At 39.8% G+C, this 12,635-nt stretch overlaps 2 protein-coding genes across 2 annotated transcripts in view; both read right to left on the reverse strand.

Moving 5' to 3' along the window:
- etfdh (electron transfer flavoprotein dehydrogenase) overlaps window positions 1-5,878 on the reverse strand; it is a 32,778-nt gene extending 26,900 nt beyond the window's left edge. Inside the window, exons 1-4 of the mRNA XM_080774448.1 lie at window positions 5,733-5,878; window positions 3,604-3,744; window positions 1,431-1,660; window positions 506-587 (exon numbers count right to left, since the gene is read on the reverse strand). Coding sequence (XP_080630574.1) covers window positions 506-587; window positions 1,431-1,660; window positions 3,604-3,744; window positions 5,733-5,763 — 484 coding nt within the window. The 5' untranslated portion in view covers window positions 5,764-5,878. The remainder of the gene's footprint in view (window positions 1-505; window positions 588-1,430; window positions 1,661-3,603; window positions 3,745-5,732) is intronic.
- Window positions 5,879-11,703: 5,825 nt separating this feature from the next.
- On the reverse strand, window positions 11,704-12,397 carry LOC308322694 (5-demethoxyubiquinone hydroxylase, mitochondrial-like). The gene has a single exon (XM_080774088.1). It carries the CDS (start codon window positions 12,380-12,382, stop codon window positions 11,864-11,866), a length of 519 nt encoding a protein of 172 aa, XP_080630214.1. The 5' UTR covers window positions 12,383-12,397; the 3' UTR covers window positions 11,704-11,863.
- Window positions 12,398-12,635: the final 238 nt, after the last annotated feature.

The following is a 12,635-nucleotide window of genomic DNA, read 5'->3' on the forward strand; positions in this document are numbered from 1 at the left end:
CCTTCAGAACACAATAGAAGACATAGGTCATAGGTATAATTAACATTATTGGAGCCAGCAGGAGTTTGGCACATCATCAGATCAGAACACAATCTGCTATTACCTTCCACCTTCACGACTTGAACATTTCTTCCTTCTCCTTCTCAACAACAACTCCAAGCATAACGTCCTCAAGCTTCGTCTTTTCTGAGCCATGCAAACAACCCGCACTGAACGGAGACGGAGAGTCCCGCTCGTAAAGCTGGTCACTGTCAGCTCAGGGTGCGGGGGATAAAGTTTGGGGATAAAGTTTGCGCGCTTCTGTACTTCTCTGACACAGCATCAGCCAGTCAATTAGTGGGACACGCTGAGAGCGCGCATCAAAGGAAAACACAGCTGCTAATTAAGGCTGCGTCGATGCATCGATTTTTTAATGAATGCCCTACTACAAATACTATTAACATTGAGTGACTGCAGTTTCTTCCAGATGTCCCTTTAAATAAAACAAATGACTATAAATAATTACCAGGCAGTATGGGGACAGGGATCCTGTACTTTTCCGTCAGGATGCCAAAGACGTCCTCCTTCACAGTGGTGTGTAGAGGAGCCTGGAGTGAGAAAACACTGATTAACATATTGTTTAATCTGTTCAGTCACGTTCACCATGCAGTCTCTCTAACATGCACACACTAGGGCTGAACGATAATGTGGGAAATTTACATTGCAATCTCTTTGTTTATTGCAATGGTATTGCGAATTGCCGTGTATATATAAACATTGTGTGAAGTGAGGGGCGCTCTTATCATACATCGTCATACATTACATGCTCAGCCAATCAATTCATTGTATGTATGAAGTACACACAGACACACTAAATGGGTATAGATAAGAGGGGCTAGTGCCCCTCAAAAAATAAATTAGTTACACAATTTCACCAGATACAGTATGTAGATCCCCTCCGTGGACAAATCTACGGAGGGGTGCCCTGGGCGCTTGCCTGCTTTTCCTCCTGGAATCTTCCCCAGTGAGGCTGGGCTGGGAAGGAGCGGGCGGGCTTGCTGTGCTTGACTGTACCCTGTACTGTTTGCATCTTATTGTCTAATAAAATTATCAATCAATCAACAACTACTACTACTTTGGTGTTGCGGTGTTGAAACTATTATAAACTTTCACGAGTACAAATATAATTTATGAAAAAGGCTACTACAGTGAATTCGGTTCACGGAAGTAGTTGTAGGCTATGCCCCCCACCCCTCACTGGGGATAAGTCCGGGAGGAAAACTTCAAGAGCTCCACTTGGAAAGAATTCATCACTCTAGCAATGATATGGTTGACTTTAGAGGGTGAAATAAGTACGGCACTTCTGGTCAACTCAATATGACACCTGTGAGAACGCAAGAATCTGCATGCAATGCCAATTACCAACAATAAATCCATGCACATGAACTCACTCCTCTCTCCTTCCAGTCAGGGAACAGCTCATTGAGTGCTGTGGGCTCTAGACAGGCTCCTGACAGGGTGTGGGCTCCAATCTGGGAGGCTTTCTCCACCAGGCAGACTCTCAACTCTTTGTCATGCTCATTAGCCAGCTGCTTGAGTCGAATGGCTGCAGACAGGCCAGCTGGGCCTCCACCTACAATCACTACGTCGGCTTCATCTGCAAACCTTTCCATCTCTACGCCTGAAGAAAGGACCAAGGCAGGGACCAAATTAGCATGGCGTAGAGCACAGTGTTATACGCAGAGTTCCCATACTTTTTTACCAATGAATTTCCAAAACTTCTCCAGCTACTTATACTTGTAGCTACAAGTATAGGCTGGTGGTGAAGGCTTTTGTTGTATTATGTGAGCATTGAATGAATTAATGAATGCATTTTATTTATATAGCACCTTTCCAAACAACATCAGAAATAACAAAGCATAGAATCACATCAAAAAACATCTTGCTTGCTATTATGGGTGGTGAACTTGAAAAATGTGCCCCCTTTGAAAAAATGAAGGCCCCCTGCTGATTATTCCCTGGAGACGGCAATAAAGTATAGAATATAGAATGCTATCTTTCTATCCAAATTTTGTGCCAAATGTTTTGCTACATCGATCACCTATCCTAGGGCATAGGATCACGCCGCAGCTGTTGTGAGCTTGTGGATCTGTTATTTTTGTTAGGCTGCAATCATGCTGCCCATTTGGCGAATAACGACTTATGTTCCATATTTTGTGTAATGTTATAGGCCTACATGCTTTGGAAAAGGTTTTTTATTAACTAAATCAATAGACAACTATTTTTTTCAGTACCCTTGATAAATTCCAAACATCCAGGACTGGAAAAAGTTTTTTCTAATATCAAAATAGTTCCAGGAATTCCATGAACGTGGGAAGCCTGTATGCGATATTAGGAATTATTATTATTTAAGCATGCGCATACCCTCTATAGTGAAATAATTGTGACAGCCCTGTCCAAGATGTCAGTTCAACATTTTCTAATTCATCTCAGTTAGTAACAGTGTGGAGAGCGGCTGAAAAAGTGGGCAAGATTGATTTGAAATGGAATTTGTTTTCCCCAGTGTTCAACAATGATGGTTTGCTTTTGGATAATCGTCCTATTCGTTTTCCCAGATGGAGTTCCAAGGGGATTCATACTTTGGGTGATTTATTTGATGTCAATGGTCTACGTTCTTTCCAGAATTTATGCGATATTTTTAACTTGCCTGGTAACTCTTTCTTTTTCTATTTACAACTGAGAACTGCAATGAGGACTTATGGAGTTCCATGGCAGACCCCCCTTGCAATGCACCCTTTGCATAGACTTATCTGTGATGTTAGATCAAGAGATTTTGTTTCCATATTGTATGATTATTTATTAGAATCTAGTTATGGGACCTTGCCTGTCGATACTGTATGGAGGAATGACATACCAAATCTAGATCCAGATTGGAGCTGGGATACAGTGTGGTCTAATGTTGTGCTGTCTTCTAGGAATCCTGATCATCAACAAATTCATCTAAATTTTGTTCATCGGACGTACTTGACCCCCCGTAGATTGTGTGCTATGAAGATTTTAAATAATCACAACTGCACTTTCTGCACTTCAAACACCATAGGTACATTCTTTCATATGGTGTGGGAGTGTCCGAGTGTCCTCACATTTTGCGAAAGAAGAGCGAAAGAAGAAAACATTGATATTTGGTCTGATATTGCAGATATGGTTAAGGACATGATTTAGTCATCATTATTATTATTTATTTATTTTTCCCTATTGCAGTGGAGTCCTGACATTTTGTGACATCTTTGGTCCCGGGGGGAGGGGTGGGTGGGATTGTCTGTTTGTTGTTTGTTTTTGTGTTCCTTTCTTTTGCTGTTATGTGTTATTTTTATATGTTTTGTTTTCTTTCTTTATTTTATTTCATTCATGATGTTAACATGTTTTATTGTGATTTTTTTGTCTTAAATAAAAAACATTTGATAACAAAAAAAACATTTTCTAATTCACACTTGAAATAATAAAATTCAGCAACAATAAAGATATTGGTGCATCTAGTGTCCAGCGTGTGTAATTTGGGTGAAAATGAATCGTCAGCTTAAATGTGTAATAGGTGACAGGGAGGCGGCCTATATAATGTCTTACCCTCCCATCGTGGGTCTTTATCTCTGGGGTGGATTGTGTAGTGCGTTGTGCAGGCCCGCCTGTGCAGAACGGTGTACAGCTGAGGTGTGGCGGCGCCATGGTCAGCCTGGACTCTTTTCAACGCCCTGATACACCTGCGGGCTGAAAAGGGACCGTTCCATTCAGTTACAGTAGCAGTCAGCACCAGCACAGACAGGATGGAATCTCATCGTAACCAGTTCACACTCACTTTCTGTTTGTACACGCAAACACACCAGATAAGCAAAGCCACAAAACTCAAACATGCACCACAACGAGTTAGTTGATAATTGACTTGCCTTGTGATGCTGCAATGGAATAGTGACATCACTATTGTTTTCACCCTCGTTTACCGTTGCGCTCTGTACTATTAGTATTATTGTTTTTTGATCAATCTTGTCCTTTCTTTTGCCTTGTTTCTACTGTATACTGTTGTAAACTCTAAGTACTGGACCCTCATCTGGTTTGACAGACAGGTAGTGTGTCGACTGGGTGGTGTGTGATGATCATCACACACCACACAGCCGGCACACACTACCTGTCTGTCAAACCAGACGAGGGTCCAGTACTTAGAGTTTACAACATACTACAGTACTTATTTGTCTAGTACTTACATGTAAGCTGTAACCTTAACTATTGTGCCGCCTCTCGACGACTGATCCCCCCCCCCCCCCACGTGGCATTAATGCATTATGACTGGGATTAGTGACATGACAAATTTGTCATTAATAATATACATGCAGAACATTTACTTCACCACAATTGTACCTGATGTTAGGGTGAGCTTTGACCATAGCAACTAAGAAATCTTGGTGAATTATCTTGAATTGAGTGGGCTTGAACACATACTGTAAATAATTGACCTCATCTTAACCTAGCCAATTGTAAAAGCCTTCCAATTTCGGACCATGACAGAAGGTTCTCTTCACCAGTGTAATTCATGTCATGCCTCCTTGACACTGCAGGCATCAGTGTTGGGATAAAGACAATTAAGTTGCAGTTTGCAGAAGTCCTTAAGGACCAGAGCTACCACATACATAAATAAACAGTAGCATCTATTCTAAAAGCTCAAAAACATGTACAGTTGAATGCTGCAATAACGACTGCAATTCAATGCAATAACCACAGCTCATTAGTATACCGGTAAGTGTTTTTGAACCAAAGACAACTAAGGACATGATTGTGGTGACCTATATTATTTTTGTTTCAACTTTAACCTACATTTTAGCTCGATGCTAACATATGGAGATGTTCAGCTGAAACTGCTATAAATGCCATCTTCAGATAAACGTCAGTGTGTCACAGAAGTCGAACTTGATATGCATTTGGCTGTTAACTTAACATGGTGAAAGTGTTGTGCATATTAAGTTATAATCCACTACAACTAAACAGTGAGAGTTCTCAAGTTCCAATGGAAACTAACGCATGAGCTAGCGCCTGCGTAACGCGAGAATTGGCGACCTATCGCATCGTGTGACTATGAATGATTGAAAATCTTATGTCAACATGCAATAATTGTATAGTATGGCTGTTGTAAATAGGAATTATACACATGATGTAATAGATTAATGTTTCAGTTAATTGAATTATATGATAAATTTGTCCAATTGACTTAAACCATAAAATGAAATACAATACATTTGTTTAATTGCAAACTGCTTACAGACTATTTAAAATTGCTTGTTTGCCCAGTAGCCTACTAACACAGACAAACATTTACATTTTGAAGTTGCCATTAGTAGATTTACTTTTAATAACACTTCTATGGGCTACATTTAATAGATTTATTTTTAATAACGCTATACAGTATACACACTACCAATCATTTGATTACTAACATTGGATTAATTCAATCAAGTGAGAGAAAGATAGCTTGTTTTCAGTAGGAAAACACACTAGTGTCTGTCTGTCCCCACAAAAGATCAAAATCAGGATGTGTGTGCCTGATTCAGAGTAGACTAAACATTCACATGACATGCCATCAAGAGTGCCCTGGAGTCTGGGGTCACATAATTCGATGCGTCACCAGTATCGGTGTAACACCGGTCAGCAATTGCTCCTTGAACAGTTTTTAGGTGTTATGCTAGCTAGCCTTCCTTGATTTAACTTACCGTGAACTGAATATCTGCTGGCAGGAAACATTATTTGAGTAGGGTTGTCTGCTAGTGAAAATCCACCAGCAAACAGTTGTTTTTTGGTGTAAAAATACCGCAGACACTGTCAGTCAACGTTACGTCTGTCCCGTTCAACAGTATGGCCAAAGATTGACTGAGAGTAACTGCATGTGGTAATTGTTTTACCTTTACAGATGAATGGTGAGGTTGACTAGTATTTCCCAATCCCTTTCATGGTTTAAATACACAGCTTATTAAACATAATGTAAAAAATAAATATAAAACGTAAAATTCGCAATACTTCTAGTTGTCGCTATTATTTATTATTTTTTTATGTTTGAATTTGAATAGAAATGTTCTCTCTGCAGAGGCAACAGAAGTACCCCGTTCAACTATTGACACCTCACAAACCCACAACATCCTCCTCAAACACTCAAACAGCCCGGATGGTCGCGCTGTGATTGGCTACCTACCAGTAGTGTTTATTTTAGTCAGAGGATATTAATACAATCTGGGAATACATTTCTTACTAAGAATGTTCTTCACCAATGTGTTTGTAAAGGGTGTCCACTGTCTACTAACATATCCCACGTTGGTTTCTATTCAACCACCCTAGGGGATAGGGGTGGTTGAATAGAAACCAAGGTGGGATATTTGGTAGCCTAATCCAGGGATACTCAAATAGATTTACCTGTGGGCCACATTACAAAAATGGCAAGGGGCCAGGGGCCAGTAGATAAAATTACGACATTAATGATACTTGATAACTTCTCTCTTTCAATTGCTTTATTTTCGCAAAATGTATCAAAGTACAATGTGCATGCACACAATATGTAAATAAATAAATGTGTTACATTTTCTTGCATAAACACAAAGAGCTGTTTCCATAACTGCACAAATTATTGCACATAACATGAGTAGCTGTTATAATAACATAATAACATAACATGAGTAGCTCTTTGCCTGCCTGCCTGCCTGTCTGTCTGTCTGTCCATGAGTAGTTATTTGTCTGTCTGTCAATGAGTAGCTGTCTTACTGTCTGCCTGTCTATGAGTAGCTGTCTGCCTGCCTGTCTATGAGTAGCTGTCTGTCTGTCTGCCTGCCTGCCTGCCTGTCCAATTGTCCATGAGTAGCTGTCTGTCTGCCTGTCTGAGTAGCTGTCTGCCTGCCTGCCTAATTGTCCATGAGTAGCTGTCTGTCTGCCTGTCTATGAGTAGCTGTCTGCCTGCCTGCCTAATTGTCCATGAGTAGCTGTCTGTCTGCCTGTCTATGAGTAGCTGTCTGCCTTCCTGCCTGTCCAATTGTCCATGAGTAGCTGTCTGTCTGTCTATGAGTAGCTGTCTGCCTTCCTGCCTGTCCAATTGTCCATGAGTAGCTGTCTGCCTGCCTGTCCAATTCTCCATGAGTAGCTGTCTGTCTGCCTGTCTATGAGTAGCTGTCTGACTGCCTGCCTGTCCAATTCTCCATGAGTAGCTGTCTGCCTGCCTGCCAGCCAGCAAGTTGGTTAACAGAAAATAAATTGTTATGGCTGAGTAAAATAAAATACAATAAACACAATTTGCCTGAAAATAGATTACCCAGCTATGACCTTTTTCATGAAAAAAAATGAGTAGTGATATGGCTGACTGAGTAAAATAAAACAATCTACCTGAAAATAGATAGCTATAAGTGAAGAGCAATTTCCGCAATTTCCATTTCCACCATTTCCGCAATTACAATTTCCGCAATTTCCATTTCCGCAAATTTCCGCAATTTCCATTTCCATTTCCAACTATTAATGGCAGCTGGGTTTCATCATTCAAATAAAATAGAATTCTGTCCGTTTAGCTATAAAATTATGTCAGGGAATAGGGATAGGCTACACAGTATATGTCTTTCATTTGCCTGAGGTTGAGTATCACTGCGCTATAGTATGCCGTACGATATAGGCCCTAATCCTTTATACAAGCTGTGCATACATTAATCATACTGCAGAATTATGAACAAATTATAATAATTCAATGTGGGCCTCTAACTACGCAATCTAATAAATCACAGCTGCTACATGTTAACTGCACATCAACAAATGGATGTATGAGATAAATGGATTTGAATTAATTAGGATTATCAACACTAATCCTACTAGATTTACATGTCAAACAAAGAGTTTTTATACATTTGAAAACTTGAAACGGGGGTACTTTTTTTAACTTTAAGTAGGGGAGAGCCGCCTTGGATGTAACATTTTGCACGTTTCATTTTTTTACTCGGAGATCCGTTTAGCTAAACATGTAATATTTTCAGGCAACGGACCTACACATGTCAGCTACCATAAACCACTTCAAGTTATTTTTTTGATAAAACAGGTCGGGAGTTATTAAACCGAACGTGGACGCTGTTTCAGTGTTACATTTGCTGCGCATATCGGATTAATTGTAACAGCATGGAGTATAAATGTAACAACGCTAAAAAACACCATTAAACATATCGTTTTCAGCTTAAAGCAATTATATTTTATTGAAGCAACTCCTTAGCATTGTTTTCATACCATGGATGTGATAAGAAAATGTATCAAACATATTGGGAAATATTAAAAGTATCGGGTGTACCAGTTTGGGCTTTTTTTTTCAGTTCAATGGGGAAATACATTGATTAAACAAACGTTTGATTGATTGAGTTGTACAATGTTATACAACCCTAAACTAATTTTAGAATACACTACACAATACAATACAATTTTAGAACATATAATATTGGCCAATATGTCAAATATGTAAATATTACTTATAATGGCATTGAATGGAAGCGGACCATTTGTAACACATGTTACAATTGACCCTCCCTCCGAAGTTTTCTTTGCCGTTGCTTACAGACCAGAATGAACGTGAATTCCGTCTAAACACGATGCAAACTAATGAAGAACATAAGCATGAAGACATCCATGTGGATTTTTATTCACCAACACCAAAGAAAAAACTTGTAGCACACAAATACTCCAGGTGTAAAATTATACGCATTTTGAAAAAAGTCAGTTTTTCGCCAATAGCTCCCCGCAGGATGAAGGTAAACACTTCAAACTTCCTGGGCACGTAGAGTACGTTGCTGTACACATACTGACGCGATGGCGTCATGGTGGCGTTGACCAATCAAGAGATAACGTCCATGTTACAACCGTGACGCGTTACATCCAAGGCGGCTCTCCCCTACATTTTGATACCAACACTTTCGTACTTTTACACAAATACATTTTGAATTCCGGACTTTTACTGTAACACAGTAGCCTACATCTATATTTCAGTATTGATATTGATACTTTTACTTGAGTAAAACATGAAACTTTTTTCCACTTGTAAATCTGTTTACCCTTTATTTCGTACCATAAGACTGAAAGACACAGACTGACATTCAAGAAGGAAAAACCTCCCTTTGCAACATCAACATTAACATTAAATACAAAATATTTTTATCTCTTAACATTCATATGATAACAGCTGGATTTGAGAATATATAGCGCACATCCTCCGGTCTTGGTCCAAACTGTTAAACTAACAGATATCATAAACAAGGCAATTTATTCACAATCACAGCAGGCAGGATATATGATTGTGAATACATTTACTTGGAGCATTACAAAGTGAGTTGTGAGCCCCTGCTTTTGTTCAACAGCTTGATTTGATACAATGATACACAGCAGATTCAATTGACAATTCGACATTATAATGTATAATCTGAAAATAGTCATTTTCTAAAGTCATTATTTACAAAACAAAATACTATATAGTCATTCACTGAAATGGTTTTTGCCTCAAAATAAATGCACTGAAAATGTCTCAGGCCTATAAGAAGAATATTACATTAATAATTCCATCATCATACAAAAAAGGAGCTCTGCTGGTCCACTGTATGTAAATCACAGTGAGGGAGTATTCAGAATCATATCACGTGACTGTAAACATAATATGCACTATCAATGATAGTTACATGTCTATCATACATGTAACTGTGCTGTACAGCTGGCTAGTGGGTGGGTGCTGAAATAAGCTTGTACCAGAAGGTCGCGAGTTCAAATCTCCAGTCCAGCTGTGGTAATTCTGTCTGTGAAGCATGTAAACTAGTATAGGCGGCTATCGCTGTCAAGTCATTCAATTGATGAATATGCACATGGCTGTCATCTTGCCAGCAAGGTGCTACCTAGGACAGTCCTACACGTTCCACACCCCCACAGGGAGTGCAGTGCCCGGTATCAAGTCGGTCGGACCCACGGTTCTCCAGAACCACCACAAAAGGCTCTGCTCAGGTCGGAATATGCTCGCCTGTTAACTGGCTCCAGGAAATTCGACCATATCACCCCCGTTTTAGCGTCCCTGCACTGGCTCCCAATCTCCTTCAGAATCGATTTCAAACGCCTTCTCACCATATACAAGGCCAGGTCCGGTCTCTCTCCACCCTACATCACCGATCTAATCTCCCCCTAACTCGCTCCCTGAGATCCTCAACCAAAGTCAAAGAGCTTCTTGATCCTCAAACTTGTCCGCTAAAGTCCAACAGAGATCGGGCTTTCAGCACCATAGCGCCTAAACTATGGAACACACTGCCCTTAGAGATCAAGCACACTGAATCAGTGTCCTCTTTTAAATCCCTTTTGAAAAAACACTTTTATACATTAGCCTTCACTGCCAATCTAATACTTGTTTTTTCCCCTGCTGCTTTTTATATTTTGTTGTCTATTGAAATGTCTTCCGCTCACTTTGCAATGCAAATTTGAAAGGTCCTATGAAACTATAAAGTTTTATTATTATTATTATTATATGATAGCATTCATTCACTGTATTCTTCATTATAACTACCTCACACACCTATTCAACCCAACAAGACAGAAGGAAAAAAATCATACTCTAATTTAATGTGCTTATATTTAATATTTGTAAACATGAGACCAGGACGCAATATGACGACATTAAATTAAATGAAAAGCATTTACTGTATCCTGATTTTGTCTGCACATAATGTCATAAATGTTATGCTATATCAGAAAATGTATATCTCTCCAGTTTACATTTTAATACAGAAGAGGTCGAGCCAGAAGAGGTTGACACATCTATACTACTGTAGCTGTAATGCAGGGGTTCAACGTTTTTGGCCGGGGACCCCTGGAAATGCTTTGGCGACCCCCCGAGGGGTCGCGACCCACGAGTTGAGAACCCCTGCTGTAACGTATGTAACAGTGCCATGAGACGTTTCATAACAACATACACCATAATTAAACCCAAGGCTACTTTTGCTGTACTAATTCTGGTAAAGCATGATTCATCATACTGATGCCTGCTGTATACAGTTCAATTAGTTCATGTCTATTCATGCAGGAGCGCTTTTTTGCTTTTTAATACTACTGCTGTAGTTTTTACTGATGCGCAAAGATAGCTCGATTCTTTTTATAATTATGTTCCTTTTCATAGCTGAATGGAAATGGAAAATGCAAGTGATTCATTCTATCACTTTAATTATGCAGAAAGGTTTTACTTTGTCTGCGTCCATAACCAACCATTTGTTGAGGCGTAATTTCCTCTTGCTCAAAATGCATTATAAAGCATTAAATTAAACTTGCAAACTGTGCCTGGCAGAGGAAATGTCCACCTCATCCATTATTTTATTAACTTGAATTGAAAATTCAATTCATTGAAAATGGAGGACCCAATTAATTAATGCCACCCTTTTAACATTGCCCTATTATAGTGCCACCAGGAGGCATATTCTCCCGACATAAGTGACTGTTCTCCGATGAGCACTTTGTCTAGTTGATATTGTTGTGTTTGTCCAAGTCCAAGGACCACAATAGACATACATGTAATGTTATTCTCGACATTCTTTCTTCTTGAGAAGCATGTTTGTCATGCGTTTTCCTTTTTATAACCAACATCAAATTCAAATAACATCTAGTCAAACTTTGTTGAAAAAGCAAAAAGATTATAACTTTCAGAGGCTGATGTAAATCAAACTATTAATTTCTGCATGAAGCAGTATTTCAATATTGTTTGAATACCACACACACAGACAAATTACATCATTCTTTCCACGTATACAATCCACATTGAAATACTTTCTGGAACAATTTGGAAAATGTGGAATTCACAATAAAAAATAAAACGCAATTAAACACGTTCAGAAGCATATATTGCAGCTTTGCAACCGAGCTGTATTGCATTTTTCAGCAGCCAGTATCCAGTCACAGATTCAGCATCATGCTCCAGTCCTGTATGGTGATGCTCCAGCTCCTCATCTCGGAATTCCTTTATTATTTGGAGGAGTTTAGTGTACCTGTCCGGGTCCTCCTGCTTCAGTAGAGCTCTTATCTGGCTGTTGTAGTGCTCAGCGATGCTTTCCTCCACGGCCACGGTACACGCCATGGCCCCCTCCTTTCCCAGCAGCAGGGCTGAGGATGCGCCTAATACAAATCCAGCCACGTTCCATATGGGCAATAATATTGTTGGGCGAACTCTATTCTCAGCCATGATTTCACGGAACTTTGCGAGATGTTTCTTTTCCTGATCCCACATGTGCTGGATAAGAGGTCCCGTCTGAGATCTTCCCAACACTGCCATTTGGCCAGCGTAAATGCGGTTGGCGCCGTATTCACCTGCATGATCCACGCGCAACATTCTGTCCAGCATTGCCTTCTCTGCACTGTCTCGAGAGGGTGGAAGCACGCTGTATCCTCGCGAGGTCACCAAGACGGGGCCTGTTCTGAATGTCAGACATTGCTGAATTATCGATGGATTGGTATGTTGCGACCACTCTTGCAGGGCAACATGTGCGACTCTCTGCATATTGTGGAACACGCTACGTGTTTTACCAAAACATCGTCTTTGGTATACAGAATACACACTACTGTCATTGACAACCAGAGAGACCAGCTATATGGAG

The sequence above is a fragment of the Protomyctophum bolini genome (assembly GCF_963924005.1).
Source record: "Protomyctophum bolini genome assembly, chromosome: 10".
NCBI classification, from domain to species: Eukaryota; Metazoa; Chordata; class Actinopteri; order Myctophiformes; family Myctophidae; genus Protomyctophum; species Protomyctophum bolini.

What these genes read in the sequence shown, in the direction of transcription:
- LOC308322694 (XM_080774088.1), bottom strand. Translation starts at nt 12,382, where the DNA reads ATGCTGGACAGAATGTTGCGCGTGGATCATGCAGGTGAATACGGCGCC.